At 40.2% G+C, this 19,402-nt stretch overlaps 1 protein-coding gene across 1 annotated transcript in view; it reads left to right on the top strand.

The window, feature by feature from the left end:
- The first annotated feature begins 1,537 nt into the window (after positions 1-1,537).
- The window catches only part of UBXN2B (UBX domain protein 2B), a 29,642-nt gene continuing 11,777 nt past the window's right edge, over positions 1,538-19,402 (top strand). Inside the window, exons 1-5 of the mRNA XM_052651526.1 lie at positions 1,538-1,634; positions 8,278-8,381; positions 16,398-16,548; positions 17,346-17,429; positions 18,728-18,837. Coding sequence (XP_052507486.1) covers positions 1,551-1,634; positions 8,278-8,381; positions 16,398-16,548; positions 17,346-17,429; positions 18,728-18,837 — 533 coding nt within the window. The 5' untranslated portion in view covers positions 1,538-1,550. The remainder of the gene's footprint in view (positions 1,635-8,277; positions 8,382-16,397; positions 16,549-17,345; positions 17,430-18,727; positions 18,838-19,402) is intronic.

A 19,402-nucleotide genomic window follows, 5' to 3' on the forward strand; every position in this document is an offset into this window, starting at 1 on the left:
ACCCCTCAGCACCTGCCCTGCATCTCCAGACTAGATGGCAATCACATGCTCCAACCCCAACCATCTTTTATCATTTCTCCTAAGGTTCAGCCATGTGGTATTTTACCAGCATGAACATGGTATTTCAAACCCATGTCTTTCCCTGTGGTCCTTTTAGGTTCAAAGTTTATCAAGAGCACTTATCCTTCAAGACTGGGGCAAAATGCCATTGGCTTTATAGGATATAAGGAAGATTCACGGATTTCTAGGGCAGAATGTTGTACTAATTGAAAAAGATAGTTGTACTTATTGGACAAGATGTTGGACGAGATGGTTGGATGGCATCACCGACTCAACAGACATGAGTTTGAGCAAAGTCCTGGAGACAGTCAAGGACAGGGAAGCCTGGCATACTGCAGTCCATGGGGTTGCGGAATGCGACACGACAGAGCGGCTGAACAACAACTACTGTACTAAAAAGAACATTGGGATAACCAACAAATGCAAGGCTTATCCGCTACCACCATTCACAACAGGGTGAATTTAGTGGTTCTTGTCGTCAGTTTTCCTCGGGTATAACGCGGAATAACAATACTCACCTAGAGCAGTAGACAACACAAAGACCGCACCCAGCACGGTGTGCGCCGCAGGTGCGAACAGAATATTTCGCTTCACACCCATACTCCACTCCTAACATTGCCTGCAAAGTTTTACTGCAAATGGCATTTACTCTGTTTATATCTCTTTTCCTCCGCTAGACTGTGAGGTTTATAATGACCAGGACTACTTTCTTTTCACTTTTGTGTCTGGGGTCATAGAAAAAACCTGGGATAAGACAGGAGTCTGAACAAATCTCAGATGAATAAAGAGAATTTAGGAGTCTCTAGCTGTAATCGCCGGAGAAGGCAATGGCACCCCACTCCAGTACTCTTGCCTGGAAAATCCCATGGGCGGAGAAGCCTGGTGGGCTGCAGTCCATGGGGTCGCGAAGAGTCGGACACGACTGAGCGACTTGAGTTTCACTTTTCACTTTCACGCATTGGAGAAGGAAATGGCAACCCACTCGTGCTCTTGCCCGGAGAATCCCAGGGACGGGGGAGCCTGGTTGGCTGCGGTCTATGGGGTCGCACAGAGTCGGACACGACTGACGCGACTTAGCAGCAGCAGCAGCAGCTCAATCGCAAAGAGAGTTTACGGGGTTCTTTCTCAACAACACTTCACGCTTTGGGGACGACGCGCCACCCAATCCTTGGCAGGGAAACGAGAGAATGTGACCGAGATTGGAAAAGTAAGGTGGCACTTTCCATCAGATGAACTCTCCAGAAATCATTGCCACCACTGGGTAAAGACATCCGCAAGTCCGTGCTGCCCTTCTCAGAAGGGAAACTCTGAGCCAACTTCCTTTAAGGAAAAGAGCGGTACCGGACAGGTGGGCGGGCGCCGGAAGAGGGGCGCGCGGGGGGGCGGGGGAGGCGGGGGCGCACAGGGACCGCCCCGCCCCGCCGTTGCCAGGCAACCGGCCCCGGAAGTCGCGGGAGGCGCGTCGGCGGCGGCGCCGGGAGCGGTGAAAGATGGCGGAGGGCGGCGGCGGAGAGGCGGGCGAGGAGGAGCCGAGGGCGGCGGGGCCGAGGCCCCCAAGCGCGCGGGACTTGCAGGTGCGGCGGGCGGTGCGGCTGGGGAATGTGTGGGGCCGTTCCGGTAGCGGTCGAGCTTCCTCAGACCCGCCCGGGGACCGAACTCGGACTCCGTGGGTCTCCCCCGGGCAGCACGCCGTGTAGGGGCGTCGGGAGAAACGAGTGTCGGCAACCCGCGCTCTCAGGTGTCCCGGCGGCGTTTCCCCTCCACCCCTCTTGCTGTTTAAGAAGCAGCTGTTGATTCCGAATGGCTTCTTTGAAGGGTCAGTTGAATGCTTCACTGGTTGACGCTCCGGTCAGACTTCTGCAGAAGGAAACTCTGAGGTGGCCGTGGGGAAGTCGAGTCACAGGGAGGCCGGTTTGGTTTTGTTTCTTTCGGATGCTGTGTCTGGCTTATTTAAATGTAAAATGGTTCCTTTTTAATCAGAGATTTTCCCTTTCAGAGTGAACTAAAAGGGTATTTCATCCTACGGCTCGCACCCTGGTCGTAACTGCTATAGGGTAGAAAACATTGCACGTAAGAAACGGGGATGTAAAACTTTGTAATGTTACAGGACATTGACGTTAATGGCCTCAGTACCAGCGCCCGAGTCTTGCTCTGCCAGGTGCTTCACGCTACTCATTTCAGGGTGTTTTTTTTAACTGTCCCTTTGTAAGATGGTTGATAAAATTCAAACAGTAAAGATCTCTGTGTGCTCAATCGCGGTTTGCGACCCCATGGACTGCAGCCCGCCAGGCTCCTCTGTCCATGGGATTCTCCAGGCAAGAATACTGGAGTGGATTGCCATTTCCTTCTCCAGGGGATCTTTCCAACCCAGGGATCGAACCACCACCTCCTTCATTGCCAAGTGGATTCTTTACCACTGAGCCACCTGGGAAATCCCAAACGCCTATGGGGACTATAATTAAACATGAATGTCACTCCATCTACAAGGCTTGGTAGAAAAGGTCTATTATAATTCTTTATTGTCACACCTTCATTCTGCTTCTTTAAACGAATGTATATTGACCACCTGCCCTGTAATATACTACTAAGCTCTGGGAATGGAGAGATAAATAGTACATCAAATCCACAGTTGGTGCTGGAACACTGTGGAAGGGCCTAGAAGCGTGAAAGGCATTTCTACCCATTGTTTGCCTAAATAAGATACACATGTATTTAACATAACACTTTTAAGATGGAGGATGATTGAGTGCCAGGATAAGCAGTGCATACAGTGATGAATTTGGAGAATGGAGTAATCAGTGTCAGCTTAGGAAACGAACTCAATGTATTGATAAAACATTTGCAGTATTTATGACTCAATTTAGTAGTAGTAAACAGAATCCAGGAGTAGGAAGGTTTCATCTCCCTCATCTTGTCTATTGAAGGCCAGCAGCACTAAGACGCAGCATGTACCCTTGGGGGAGAAATGGTGTTTCTGGTCAGAACAACTTCAGCTTGCTTCTTGACCTTGCTGCTTAGTAGTTACGTGAGTATAGGAGAAATGTCCTAACTTCTCTGGTCCTGTGTCTTCATTCATAAACTCAGGATTGTTGATCACAGGTGTCAAGGATGAAATAAAGGAATGTCTATAAAGTGTCTTCAGTCCAGTATTACCCTGGCTCAGACTTGCTTACTAAATATTTGGTTCTTTTTCCCTTAAAGGAGAAAAATACTGTAACTTTCACTGGTTAGTCCATCTAATGCTATTAAGTTAAAACTATGTGACCTAATATCCTTTGTCTAATTTAAATCTATTTCTTCTTATGTGAAAAATGAGAATAGCTTGGTTAATGATCACCTCATACTTGTCAAATTTAGACTGAGTCCACTGGATTGATATGATTAATTGTTGGAAATGTTGTAGATGTCGCTAATTTTGAGAATGCCTTCCTTTCCACCATCAATTAGAAAATAAACTCTTTTTTTCCAGTCTCTACTTTTCGGTAGGTAGATAACTGATTTTTTTTGTGAATGTGATTTGGCATTTCAAATACATTAAGTATTGATAGTGTTTATTTTAGAATTTAATAAGAATGTGAAGAATTTGCAAAGAAACCCCAGAACAAAAGAACCAAAGTAATGACATATGAAGAAATAGTGTGTATCAAAGGTTTAAAAGAATTGGATAATGTTCTTCTCCCCATCTGGTTTCTTGGATAGTGAATATTTTTGGATTATCTTTTTATTGTTTAATCTAGCTGTGCTTATTTTAAGCATTACCCAGTTAGTTCATTTTTCAGTAGATACTTCTTAATTTCCTGACAACTTGCTCTAAGAGTCTTTCACAGTATTATTGAGGAGAGAAAGGTGATATGTTACTAATTGAAACAAGCAGAAGTACCGCTCAGTGCCTGTTTCTCAGCTGCTGTGCAGTGTAGGGTTTGTCAGCCTCTAAATTAGGAGAGATTTCCTCATTTACCACACCAGGAAAGATGGATGGTCGGCCCCCAAAAGCCTCCCAGCACAGTGAGCCTCTGACTCTAAAAGCAGAAATTTCCTGTGGGTCCCACATTGAGAGTAGATTTTATCTCCCTTCCTCCTCCAGAATTGGGAACATTTAAGGGGGAAGCTTGGGACAGGAGTGTTAGTGACAGTATGTAGGTACTCAGTCGTGTCCAACTTTGTAACCCCATAGACTGCAGCCCACCAGGCTTCTCTGTCCATGGGATTCTCCAGGCAAGAATACTAGAGTGGGTTGCCATTTCCTACTGCAGGGGATCTTCCCTACCCAGGTATCTAACTCGCGTCTCTTCTGTCTCCTGCACTGGCAGGTGGGTTCCTTTCCTCTGCACCACCTGGGAAGCTCCTAAGTGACACTTGTTGTTGAGTCACTCATTTGTGTCCAACTCTTTGTGACTCCATGGACCACAGCACGCCAGGCTTCCCTGTCCTTCACCAACTCCCGGAGCTTGCTCAAGCTCATGTGCATCGAGTTGGTCGTGCCATCCAACCATCTCATCCTCTGTTGTCCCCTTCTCTTCCTGCCTTCCATCTTTCCCAGCATCAGGGTCTTTTCCAATGAGTTGGCTCTTTGCTTCAGGTGGTCAAAGTGTTGGAATTTCAGCTTCAGCATCAGTCCTTCCAATGAGTATTCAGGGTTGATTTCCTTTAGGATTAACTGGCTTGATCTCCTTGTAGTCCAAGGGACTCTCAAGAATCTTCTCCAACACCACAGTTCAAAAGCATCAGTTCTTTGGCGCTCAGCCTTCTTTATGGTCCAGCTCTCACATTCATACGTGACTACTGGAAAAACCATAGCTTTGACTATTCAGATCTTTGTTGGCAAAGTAATGACAAAGTGACAGTACTCAGCCCCCAAACCTCAGTGTTCATTAGTAGTTCTGAACGTCCTCAGAGCCCTTTGTACTCTTGTCATGCCCTTCCCTCTATCCACACACATGGAGTTAACAGATTAGGTACACTCTATTCCAGATTTCCTCCAGAATGATATCAAAAGAAAAAGATTTCTGTTTTTATTTCTTTATTTCCATATAGGTTGGAGTTGGGGAAAAATTGGGGCTAACTTAAGTACTTAGCAGGGTTTGGAATAGGCTTTGGATGGGGCAGAGAAGAGAGTTCTTTCAGTGAGAAAAGAGTAAGACTGTCTGGGACTTTCATCCTCTTGGTGTCAGTGTCCCTTATCCTTGGTTCTCAGTTTTGACGTGCATCAGAGTCACCTGAAAGGTTTGCTCAAGCAGATTCCTGAGCCCCACCCTGAGTTTCTGATTCTTTTGGTCCAGGGCAGGGTTTGAGCACCTGCAGTTTTAAAAGGCCCCCAGGTGATGCTGATGTCGCTCTTCTAGATTTAAGTCTGTATTCTACCTTCTGGGCTTCCCAGGTGACTCAGGGGTAAAGAATCTGCCCGCCAGTATAGGAGATGCTGGTTCAGTCCCTGGGTTGGTAAGATCCCCTGGAGGTGGGCATGGCAGCCCACTCTAGTATTCTTGCCTGGAAAATCCCATGGACAGAGGAGCCTTGCAGGTTAAGGTCCACCAGGTCACAAAGAACAGGACTGAGCGAGTAAACAATAACATTATACCTTCTGGCAGCTGTTTCTCTAAGACTGGGAGTTCCAGTACTTTGAATCTTTTGCTGTGTTGTTGTTATTCTTATCCACAGTTACAGGTTCTTTTCACACATTCATCACATTTCCAGTTCTAGAGAAAAAATTATCCGTGCTTACATACTTTATTCTCTCTGTGTGATTGAAATATTGCATGATTTAGTTGTTTAGCTCATGGAAATCTGTCCTGATAATTAACAGTGCATAATTATTTCACAATGCATATATTTTTATCTCTTTATTTGACTGAGATTTTTTTCTGTCATTTTCTATTGGTTTTAACCAGTACATCAGTTTATTTTCTCTTCAGATATGGTGTCGTTTGCTATGTCAAATAATATTAATTAGCTAATGAATTTATGCCATATGATGCTATAGGGACATCATGGATCCTTGCATTAATTCCCTTTAAATATCATTCATTTTCTTCTAAGTTAATGATGTGCCAAAAATAACTAGGACCTTTCAGCTCGTTGGACTCCCTGGTCTGATGTAATTTTCTCCATATTCCTATATGTTCCACACTTCATGGAGTCAGAAGGCATTGTTTGCATTATTCATTTATTTTATAGAAGATTATTTGATCGACAGGGTTTGTTCAGATCTTCTTCAAGCAAAAAACAAGGTACAAAACTATAGGAAATTTTGAGTTTGCCAAAAAGTTCATTCAGTTTTTTCCGTAACAGCTTATGAAAAAAAAACCAAACAAACTTTTGTCCAACCCAATATCTCAGTTTTTAAATCTATAGCATAATTTATCTACCCATCTCTCTCTGTGATTCCTGTTGTGTTGTAGTATACATAATTTAACAAGAATTTTTTGGGTGCCTGTCCAGTTCTGCGTTAGAAACAGTTTGGGAAGCCTAAATTATAGTAGGGGGGATGAAATAGTAAGAAAAGTATGCAAATGATGAGAATGTAATATTTAATATGTGTCAATAATAGAATGGCATATGCTATAAGGATTTAGAAAAGATAAATCACTTTAGTTAAGAAAACTAGAAAAGGCTTTGTCAAGGATGGCTATAATGGGCCTTTGACATACAGATACCATTTCCATTGATGGAGGAATAGCATAAAAATAATTCATAGAGCAATATTATCTCATGAGGAAATCCATAAAGGAATATCGTTTTGAAGAAAATTTTTGAAGGTAAAAGTTTCTGGAAACCTTGGGTCCAGGTAACTAGAGTGTTTGTCTCTGTCCATCTCTCTCATTTATTTTTTTGTGCATGGTGGGGGTGGTTTGTTTGTTTCTCCCTTTTGGAGAAGATAGGTAGGAAAAGATCATAGAAGATATATAGATAATACTGCAGCAAGAAAAATCTTGGGGAAAAGGAAACAGTGATAAAAATCATTGTGGAGCAGTTTTTAATACTACCTTCTGGTAATGGAGCATTTGCCTTATGCTTCACATACATTATGTAATCCCTTTATTGTAGACATTAGAAGATGAGAGAACTAAAGCTCAGAGAAGTTAAATAATTTGCTTAAGCTCACACAGTAAGAACCTAAGTTAGGATTTTAATAAGATTCTTTTAGGCTACGCTATACTTTTATGATTAAGGTTTCCTGCAAAATTAACATGATAGAAATATGAAAGTTGACACATGTGTATGGAGTGGTGGTCAAAAGTTAGGTGGGAAAAATAAAGCCTTTCAGTTTTGTTTTCTTGTTTCTTGCATATTTTAAAGGTTGACTAATAGAATCTTCAGAAAATTAACTTTGCCCCAGTTCCCTATTTTTCTTTTCCTACTGAGGACAGATTCCCTGGAGATTGTTTCATATTTCTCATGTTTCTAGGAGTACTTAATCTGAGTTTTGCAGGAGAGTTATTTCTTGTTTTTTTTAATTTTCCAAAGATTAGGGTCATGCCAGTTTTAATTGAATAGCCATAAGGGCCATTAAGGAAAGTCTTTGAGTTGTCCAAGGATGTCAAAAGTAGAAACAATATAACTTACACAATAATGAAATATTTTGATAATTTCTTAAAATTGCAGTTTCAAAAAGTATGCTTTGTTGATTTCATTTTGAAGAAGATATCCAGCCATATATCTATAAAGCATAATTTGGTAATACTGCTTTCTAACAGTTATATAAACTATATATATATATTTTATTGTCTTTTATTTTTTAGAAGCTTATTTTCCTAAACTTTAGAAGTTTATATGTCTGGTAAACTTTTAAATAGAATAATTTTAAAATTGTTTTATGTACTCAGATTTTGAAAACTGGAACTAAATGAAATATTTTCATGGGATCTAATGAGAGCAAGCTGACATTAGTGTAAAACATCTTCAAGTATTTGTAAAACAATTATAGTTCCAACTTTGAAACTAATCTGTTACCAAAATTGTTTTTGAAACTGTTGAATAGTTCATTGAAAGTAATTAAGCTATTATTGTAACTTTAATTTATGCTACTGTGTGTAACATTTTAGTGAGAGCTGCAGTGGTTTTATTTTGGAAGGGAGTCATCTTCTGAAATAGCAGCCTTCATTTTTCATTAAAAATCTTGACTACTCAATTACAAGTTAATTTTCTACTCCTGACTTTCTGTACAGAGGGTTTATTTCTAATGTTTTTATACTTTATAACAAATCTGTTATTCTGTAGTTGGCCTTGGCAGAATTATATGAAGATGAAGTGAAATGCAAAGCTTCCAAATCTGATAGACCTAAAGCTACAGCCTTTAAAAGCCCACAGACAGCACCTCAAAGGTAAGTTTTGTTTTGTTTTTCAAACTTGTATCCCTTTTTAGTTCACTAATCCCACATTATTTTAAATGGCTTTGGGAATTTTTTAACTATAATTTCTTAAATATTTTTAGATACTGTTTCTGAAACTATAATAGAAAGCAAGAAGAAAATTTTGGGAAAATTATCTTAAATACTGAATGTTTGGATAGACCTCACATAGCATAATATACTGAGTGGTATTTTTCTTGGGCACTGTGGTTCTATTTTGAGTCATAGGACTCATTGAGGATCTGATAAAAGCTACACCCTCTTTCCCCTAGAACATTTATGTACAGCTTCGTCCATCATTTTTAAAGGTTTGTGTGTTTCTTAAAGTCCATCCATAGAACTCCTCTATGCGTTTTGTTCTCCATTTAAGAATCTGTGACTTCAGGACTCTGTCTTTCCTTCCATTGGAAGATGATACATCTAATAGTGATAGATAGTATTTGCTGTTGTTAAAACCCCTGAACTACAAAAAGAACCAACAGTGAAGATTTAAGAGATGGAAACCAGGTATATTTTATTGTCATGAGTTTTCTTATTTCCATATATATATTCGTTAATGTCTTTTTAGTACACAAATCTCATTACTAGGGAGAAACTTGAATTTCCCCATTACATCTCATTCTCAGAAAGTCTTTTATTTTTCCAGAAGTTGAAAAATTCACTGGAAATTACTTTTTTTGTTTGTCACTATTCTGTCTTCCTTCTTCCTGTAGGGGAGATAAAATAACCTATCTTTCCTTCCAGACCTGAATGGAAAGAATAACACTTATAATTTATAATTTTCACCCCAACTTTTTATTTTACAATTTTTCAATACATAGATAATCAAAAGATTAGGGTAATGAACATATATACTGTGTCTGCTCCGATATTCACCAGTTGTTTATATGCTACAGCAGTTCATTGGTGCACACACTCTTTGTTACTCAACCACTTGAAAGTAAATTGCAGCCGTGATAGCACTTCATCCCTAGAGGCTGCAGTCCACACCCAATAAGACGCCAACACTCCTTGATAACGTCTCACACGTTAGAAAATGAGCACTAACTGCATGTCATTTAATACATAGTCCATAGTCAGATACTCTTAGAGGCTTTGAGGATTTAGGAGTCATACATTTCACTGATGATGCCTGTTTTCAGTCTGAATCCAGAGCATTCTTCCCACCTTTCTATTGTCTGCTTTTAGCTCATCTGTTTAAAGCTTACTATGTTGACATTGAAGAGCTGGGCCCAGATGTCTTGTAAAATGTCCCACATTCAAGGTCACTGTTTCCTCACAATTAGATTCTCGTTAAACATGCTTGTCAAGAGTCTCCTGTTAAACATGCTTGTCTGGAGTACTACTTAGTGATATTTTCTGCTGTGTATTATCTTACACCGGGAGCCATATGGTTTCGGGTTCCCCCACTCTTGGTGCCCTGTTCACTCGGTTAGGGTGCTGACCGCCACCATCACTCCACCAGAAGGTACAGTCTTTCCTTTATTGTCTGCAGATTGGTCATCTTGGCACAGCCTGAATATCCTTCCCTTTCACTTAAGTTTATCTGATATATATATACACACAGATATATGTATAATATATGTATTATATGTGTATGTGTATATATATATGTATAATATATATTATGCACAGACATTTATATAATGTGTATGTATTATATATACACAGACATATATGTGTATTATATAGGCATTTATATAATGTATATTATGTATACATGTTTATATAATACATATGTATTATATATACACAGACATATATATATTTTAGCTGCTTCCTTAATTTGTACAGTCTCTGAAACTTTGAAAGTGCTTAAAATATTAATGTACCAAAGTTTTACTCATAAGTTATTTGACTATTCTTCCCCAATTTGAACCAGTTTTTGAATGACTTGATTTGCTGGTATAAAAAATCAAAATATTTGACTTCTTAAGATTAGTACATATTTTCCTTAAGGATTCAAATATAATCCTTAAAATATTTCAGTGAATTGTTTTTTATTTTATGCTGACACAGTGTTGCCATTAATGTTTACAATTTGATAAGGCAATTTTTAAGGACTTAGTGCCTCAGATATGATTTCTAGAATTATTTGTCCAAAAGGAGGAGCTGCATTAAATATATTGAGGCTTATGCTATGTTTGATCCGCTTAAAATACAACTGCAAACCAAATTATTGGCCATCTTTTCTTTTTGCTAAGTGTGATATTTTTGAATAGAAAGTGCGGTTCTGTTGGCTTCACATTTGGCAATGACATCTGCCTGATTTCATTGCATGTCTGCTGCTTGGTCTGGTACAGAAATGGTCCACCTTCTTGGACAACTTTAAATATCAAAACATGCATCTGTTCATTGTTGTTTTAAGCCAGTATATTTTCAGTGTGACCATCATGTGAACTTTGAGTAGTCTAGACATAACTTGATCTGTTTTAAAGAAAATGAGGGACACGATCTACAGAAAAGTTCACAGAAGACAACCTGACACCTGCTTTTACATATTCATCCACAAAAGGTTCTCTGTCACAAATAGGACTTTAAAAATGTAACTCTTCTTCAAAAATATAAGAACTTAAAAAAATGTTCCCTACGAGTCATTAGATCCTAGTATGGTTTTGCACATTTAGTGAGACAGGTGTCCACAATATCTGGCACAGTGTGGATACCTGTCTGGGCCTTTAAAAATGACTAGAAGATAAGGGACAGAATAGGCCTAGAAGGAAAAAGTAATAAAAATGACAGAAGGGAGCTGAAGAGGAACAGCAGAACTTGGGTAGCCTCATGGCAGGTGAGGATGGACAGGCAGGGTGCTTCCGGGGCCTGCTTCATTGATGTGGGGCCTCTGTGCACACCCAGAGAACCTCACTGGGAAGGGCCTCGAGCTTGCTTTAATGCTTTGCTCTTCAGTTCAGTTCAGTCACTCAGTCGTGTCCAGCTCTTTGCAACCCCATGGACTGCAGTATGCCAGGCTTCCCTGTCCATCACCAACTCCCAGAGTTTGCTCAAACTCATGTCCATCGAATTGGTGATGCCATCCAACCATCTCATCCTCTGTCCTCCCCTTCTTCTCCTGCCTTCAATCTTTCCCAGCATCAGGGTCTTTTTCAGTGAGTCAGTTATTTGCATCGGGTGGCCAGAGTTTTGGAGTTTCAACTTCAGCATCAGTCCTTCGAATGAATATTCAGGACTGATTTCCTTTAGGATTGACTGATTTGATCTCACTGTCCAAGAGACTCTCAAGAGTCTTCACCAACACCACAGTTCAAAAGCGTCAATTCTTTGGCGCTCAGCTTTCTTTATGGTCCAACTCTCACATCCATACAAGACTACTGGAAAAACCACAGCTTTGACATATGGACCTTTGTTGGTAAAATAATGTCTCTGCTTTTTAAATATGCTCTCTAGGTTGGTCATAGCTTTTCTTCCAAGGAGCCAAGTGTCTTTTAATTTCATGGCTGCAGTCACCATCTGCAGTGATTTTTGGAGCACAAGAAATTAAAGTCTGTCATTGTTTTCACTGTTTCCCCAGCTATTTGCCATGAAGTGATGGGAGCAGATGCCATGATCTTAGTTTTTTGAATGTTAAGTTTTAAGCCAGATTTTTCACGCTCCTCTTTCACTTTCATCAAGAGACTCTAGTTCTTCTTTGCTTTCTGCCATAAGAGTGGTGTCATCTCATATCTGAGATTATTGATGTTTCTCCTGGCATCTTGATTCCAGCTTGTGCTTTATCTAGCCCAGCATCTTGCTGGATGTACACTGCATATAAGTTAAATAAGCAAGGTGACAATATACAATCCTGACTTACTTCTTTCCCAATTTGAAACCAGTCCATTGTTCTACGTCTGGTTTTAACTGTTGCTTCTTAACTTGCATACAGATTTCTCAGGAGGCAGGTAGGATAATGTGGTGTTCCCATCTCTTTAAGGATTTTCCACAGTTTGTTGTGATCCACACAGTTAAAGGCTTTAGTGTCTCCAGTGAAGCAGAAGTAGATGTTTTTCTGAAATTCTCTTGCTTTTTCTATGATCCATTGGATTTGGCAGTTTGATCTCTGGTTCCTCTGCCTTTTCTAAATCCAACTTGAAGATCTGGAAGTTCTTGGTTCACATACTGTTGAAAATTTTGAGCATTACTTTGCTAGCATGTGAGATGAGTGCAATTGTGTGGTAATTTGAACATTCTTTGGCATTGCCTTTCTTTGGGATTGGAATGAAAACTGACCTTTTCCAGTTTTCATTTGCTGGAAAACTTTGCTCTTACTCTCTTGAAATTCTTAACACATTTTGAACAGGAGACTCCCACTTTTGTTTTGGTGCTGGGCCCACAAATTACATGTCCAGTCCTGGATGCTGCCACAGCACAGCCAGCCTGGAAGGCCAAGGAAAGCTGTGCTTATTTGGAAAGGGCAAAGCCAGTGTATGGTTTTACTGTAAATTTCACAATAAAAATTATAGTGATAAAAACTGTTTCTAGTCGTAGATGCACCTCAGTTGTTTTTCTCCTCTCTGTTCTAATAAGATTTTGGCAGTGGACGAGTCTTTTAATTCCTTAAACTTCAGTATTTCTTATTTGTACAGTGGAGTTAATGCCATTTTTATGAGGATTAAATGAACACTTGATAAATGTTCAGTTCAGTTCAGTCACTCAGTCGTGTCCAACTCTTTGCGACCCCACGAATCGCAGCACGCCAGGCCTCCCTGTCCATCACCATCTCCCGGAGTTCACTCGGACTCACATCCATTGAGTCCGTGATGCCATCCAGCCATCTCATCCTCGGTCGTCCCCTTTTCCTCCTGCCCCCAATCCCTCCCAGCATCAGAGTCTTTTCCAATGAGTCATCTCTTCACATGAGGTGGCCAAAGTACTGGAGTTTCAGCTTCAGCATCATTCCTTCCAAAGAAATCCCAGGGTTGATCTCCTGCAGAATGGACTGGTTGGATCTCCTTGCAGTCCAAGGGACTCTCAAGAGTCTCTCCAACATCACAGTTCAAAAGCATAAATTCTTCGGAGCTCAGCCTTCTTCACAGTCCGACTCTCACATCCATGCATGACCACAGGAAAAACCATAGCCTTGACTGGATGGACCTTAGTTGGCAAAGTAATGTCTCTGCTTTTGAATATACTATCTAGGTTGGTCATAACTTTTCTTCCAAGGAGTAAGCGTCTTTTAATTTCATGGCTGCAGTCACCATCTGCAGTGATTTTGGAGCCCAGAAAAATAAAGTCTGACACTGTTCCCACTGTTTCCCCATCTATTTGCCATGAAGTGATGGGCCCAGATGCCATGATCTTCGTTTTCTGAATGTTGAGCTTTAAGCCAACTTTTTCACTCTCCTCTTTCACTTTCATCAAGATGCTTTTTATGATAAATGTTAGTTATTATTATAATACCTTTAGAAATATAGGACTGGCAGTACCATATTAAATAAAGAGTAATGGGGAAAACAAGATAAGACATCAAGAGAAAAAACAACTACAGTGATCCCAAAGAGTATGCTGGTAAAATTTAGGATTAGGATTAGGGTGATGTCAGTGGAATGGAGGAGAAAGAGTGACATTGGTGTGGATACTTTCAAAAGAATTTATTATAGAAACATGATGTGGAATAGAAATGTGGTGACATGGAAAAGAGAGTAAGAGAATGGGAGAGAACTCTGAAAAGTTCTTAATCTAGTACCTAAGGAAAATGCGATTGTTCATGGGAAGAGATGAACTGGGTTCAAGTAGGTGCTTTTCAGTTCAGCACTGGACCATAAGTAAGAGGCTCTGAAAACCTATATTTGAGAGTCATCCCTACAGAGGAAGTTGTTATCTCTGGGCAGAGACAAGTGATGATCAGATGAGTTAAATAGAGCAAGAGAGAAGTAAGTATATAGGCATACTTATGAAAGAGACGAAAGATGGATTGTGGATCTAAATATAAAAGGGAAACAATAAAATTTCTGGAAGAAAATAGACCTCAAGGCAGGCAGAGATTTCTTATACTGGTAATAAAAATTCGGAGGCCATAAAGAAGTTAGTAAATCTTTTCCTGTGCCCAGTTTTTCCTGTAAGGTCTTTCTTACCAAGACTGAGAGGAAGGAGCTTTGTAACTCGGCTCTTGAGATTAGGGACCCAGGACAGCAGGGAGAGCCTGCAGCAGAAGCTCCCCACTCCGTCCCCTTTCCTCCTTCCCCCTTCCCTCCTTTCCCCTTCCCTTCTCATACTGCTATTTAAGGCATCAGCTGTCAGGCGTGCGACTCTTTGCAACTCCATCAACTGCAGCATACCAGGCCTCCCTGACCTTCACCATCTACCGGAGTTTGCTCAAACTCATGTCCATTGAGTCGGTGATGCCATCCAACCATCTCATCCTTTGTCACCCACTTCTCCTGCATTCAGTCTTTTCCAGCATTTTCCAATGAGTCAGCTGTTCACGTCAGGTGGCCGAAGTATTTGAGCTTCAGCATCAGTCCTTCCAATGAGTATTCAGGGTTGATTTCCTTTAGGGTTGACTGGTTTGATCTCCTTGCTGTCCAGGGAACTCTCAAGAGTCTTCTCCAGCACCATAGTTTGAAAGTATCAATTCTTTGGCACTCAGAGTTCTTTATAGCTCTCACATTCTTACAGGACTACTAGCTTCTCGCACGGACCCTAGTCTTAAAGCCAACCATGGCAGTGCCTGGCCTTGGTTTCTTGCATGGGGCCCTCTGAGGATCAGCTTGGCAGGAGGGCTTCAGTTGGCTCCTGTTCTGGCTAAACTTGGACCTCAGGTCCCTCCCCAAGGGCGCCAGGAGCTTGGAGTCCACCCAGCCACCCCTAGCTGTGAACCAGCCTTGTTAGTGTGGTTCTGCTGGTGTCCACTGTTCTCCTCTTGGATCTTTCCTCCATGGACAGTGAGTTGAGAGCAGGGCTTCCCTTCCCTTTCCTGTTTCGTTTTGCATGAACTCATCTGGAGAAAGCCTTGAAGGTGACTCTATCCCTGGTCTTCAGCGCTGATAGAATTTTCCCCCTCTGTTTCATTTTCTGAGTCAGTTCAGTGTAGATTGGGAACTGGAGTGGAGGGTATGGGTAGTTAAGGAAATGAGCTTTGATTTTCATCTTATTCTGAAAATCTCCATGTTTATATTTCATTGGTTATATTTTCTGACATTCTTGATTGGAAAAAATCTTGAAAGATAAAATAGTGTACTAATTTATGTGAAGGAAGCTTTTATGAGGAAATAGAAAAGAGAGGAGAAATGGTTCACTGCATAGTTAACACATTGAGAAAATTGTGGTCTGAATTATTTACCTTTAACATAGTGAAAAAGTGTGAAAGTGTTAGTCACTCAGTCATGTCCAACTCTTTGTGACCCTGTGGACTGTAGCTCACCAGGCTCCTCTGTCCATGGGATTCTCCAGGCAAGAATACTGGAGTAGGTTGCCATGCCCTTCTTCAGGGATCTAACCCAGGCTTCCTGCATTGCAAGCAGATTCTTTATCATCTGAGCCACCAAGGAAGCCCTTTAACACAGGGAGATTACAACCTTTAACGTGGGGGGAGGTTAATTTTTCAGTCAGAGCTCTCTGAGGAATAAACTCTGTGTAGGCCTGTGGATTTAGATGTTCATGTCGTCTAAATCTAGAGGGCTCTTCACTAACCAAGTCCTATGAAATGTGGGTTCCTCTGGGGAGGAGACTTAGCTTCTGGTTGTCAGCAGTGCTTTCCCAGGATCACGCCGATAGATCAGCAGTCACAGGGGGAGGGAGGAAGATGCAAGCTAGTTCTCAGGTGGCATGCTGAACCTGCTACCAGCATTTCCTCAAACTCCATGAGAAAGTAGATGAATGAACTCTTTACTTCTTAATTCTTTGATCCCAATTTTAAAATTAAGTACTTCCACAAAAGCCATAGAAATGGCTCTCTTTAAATAAAAGTCATTTCCTAAGACTGTTTAGTCTTTTGCTTTAAAGTAGTTTATGCTTGGATTCTGTTTTTATTCATAAACTTTACAATGTTTAAAGGTTCTATTCACGTGAGCATGAATGCAGTGGATTACATATAGTTCAGCCTTCAACTGGGAAAATTGTGAATGAACTTTTCAGAGAGGCAAGGGAACACGGGGCCGTCCCTCTGAATGAAGCCACAAGAGCCTCGGGTGATGACAAATCTAAGGTAAGGGCTGAAGTTTTAAAACTAAACATGCTATCAGTATACTTGATCTGCTGTAGATTTTTATATTATTTGCAGACACTATTTCTCTAACTGTATATTTCTGTTTCACATATTCCCATTATTTTTCAAAGTCTATAACTTTCTATTAATCAAAAATTAAAGCAGTTTCTTAGCATTTGTATGAATGTGATGAATGTGATGATTAAAAACCCATATATGATATGAATGTTTTTACTTCATAAGCTACCTCACCTGAAAAATAGAAGAGCTTGTGATTAGTGTAACAAAATAAAAAGTGCAGTTCAGTTGATTCATTACAGTTGAATCAAAGCTGCTTATAAAATAAGTATGGAGCTTTTCTTCAGGGTAATTTATACTGACTTTATTAAATTCTTCCTTTCTCTATGAAGCTCTTAATGCTTTGTCAAATATGATTCAAGAATTATAATTTTATTTTAAGACTTGTTATAAAATATTAATGGTGAGTTTTAAAAGCCTGTTTCTACTTAAAAATATTATTTCAGTGTATGAATGTATTTCCTAATTTAAGATTGGCATAAGTTATTTCAGTTTCTGAGTCACTCATGATTTTATGGGAAGAAAATAATATACTAGAGTATACATCTGTGTAACATAATGTAAAAATGTTACCTTTATTTTAATGTAAAAATTTCCTGGAAAGTATAAACCAGTGTGGCTAATTATAATTGATCTAGTTTTAAAATATATATCATACATTACCATACATTTTGCTTTAATAAGACTGAATTTTTAACCCACTTGCTGTGTGTTTTTAGTCTTTTACAGGTGGCGGATACAGATTGGGTAATTCCTTTTGTAAGCAGTCTGAATACATCTATGGAGAAAATCAGTTGCAAGATGTAGGTACAGTAATAAAAATCAGAAATTGTTCATTTTTGCTGCTAGTTACTACTGTTATAAAATTAAAAATTGAAAATCTTTTTCTGTTATTTTTTGAAGTATTGATTAAAAAGACTAATGTGTAAGTTTTCAGATTCAAATTTTGTGTTTTGTATCTCAGCTGTGCCTTGCACTTAGATATATAACCGTTTGTGAAAGAATGTATCATTCACTGTCATGAGTTACATAAATGTTATAATAATTATTATAAACGGCATACCATCATGGTATAGAATTAGCTGAGTTATATACATAGAAACATTGGGCTTCCCAGGTGACCCAAGTCGTATTCAGTCACCTGCCAATACAGGAGACACAAGAGACGTGGGTTCGATCCCTGGATTGGAAAGATCCCCTGGAGAAGGAAATGGCAGTCCACTCTCGTCTTGTTGCCTGGAGAACACCATGGACAGGGGAACCTGGCAGGCTACAGTCCACATGGTTGGAAAGAGTTCGACACAACACGTATGGAGAAACGTAGGAATATCTAAAGTCAGTCTTCGTTTTTGCTTTTTGGAATTTTGGAGTTAACCGTCTCATTTTCAACATGATGAGGAGTTTACTTTGGAGGGTTGCTGGAGATGCCATCGTGCTCCCTGGCATGAAGCAGAGAAGAATATGAGTACAGATGAAGGGGAAGAGTGGATGTGGAGTGGCAGTGGCTTCTCTCATGACTTTGATCTTCTCAATGAACTAGAAATAATTGTACTTCAAGGCCAGGCTCCAACAGTGGCATCTTTGATACTTCAGCCATTGTCAGTTTGTTAAGCCAAATACAAATCTCAGGAAGCACACATGGTTCCATTTATGTCTTTATTTGACCTGAATAAAGGATAGTACAAAAAGCTTTGTATATATTTTTAAATATTTGATTGTTTTTTTCTTTTTAATTTATTTTTGGCTGCATTGGGTCTTCAGTGCTGCACAGGCTTTCTATAGTTGAAGTGAATGGGGGCTGCTCTCTAGTTGTAGTGTATAGGCTTCTCATTGCAGTGGGTTCTCTTGTGGAGCACAGGCTTTAGAGCTTGGACTCGGTAATTGTGGCACATGGACTTCGTTGCCCTGCAGCACATGGGATCTTAGCTCCCCAACCAGGGGTCGAACCCGTTTCCTCAGCATTGGCAGGCAGATTCTTAACTGCTGGACCACCAGGGAAGTGTATACTTCATACTGTAAGTAAGTAGTAAATAACGTGTTTGAAAAGTAAAATTGTGTAATGCAGGCACATTCTTGTATTTCTTTTTTCTATGCTTGAAAGGTTCAAATTTTGCTTAAACTGTGGAGCAATGGTTTCAGCTTGGATGATGGAGAATTGAGACCTTACAGTGACCCAACAAATGCCCAGTTTCTGGAGTCTGTTAAGAGAGGGTAAGATATGTTACTTAGATTTTGTCTATTACTGAGGGTGGAAGTTTTGTTTGTTTTTTTAAACAGACCACCAGTCAGAAGTGCTCCACTGGTTTTTAAGAGTGAAATATTGGAAAATATTCTGTAAATAGTTGCTCGGGGGAAGGGTATTTTAAGTATATAAAGGACACATTGGTATCTATAAGTCACTGGTTCTTAACTTGGTGAGCAGTAGATATTGGTTCCTTTTAAAATCTCATGAAGCTGTGGTCCCAGTTCGGAGAAGCAGCATCGTAGTGTCATGAATTTGTGAATTGATCAGTAGGTGTCTGCCCATCTGCTAAGCCGCTGTCCTGCGTACTGTTGACAGGGTAACTCACTGCATGTATGCCTGAAAGCCGCTTATATTAGAAATCTTTTTAAATGGCATTACTGCTGGCAGAAGAATTCAGAAGGTTAGTTTGAAGTTAAAATTTTTGAAACCAGATTTACAGTGCCCTGACCCATCTAAAGAACGTTGTAACTCACCAGCCCTTGTGGCTGAAGGACAAGGACTTGAGTGATTTTGCTACAAGAGCTGTTTATT

The sequence above is a fragment of the Budorcas taxicolor genome, chromosome 14, assembly GCF_023091745.1.
Source record: "Budorcas taxicolor isolate Tak-1 chromosome 14, Takin1.1, whole genome shotgun sequence".
Taxonomy (NCBI): domain Eukaryota; kingdom Metazoa; phylum Chordata; class Mammalia; order Artiodactyla; family Bovidae; genus Budorcas; species Budorcas taxicolor.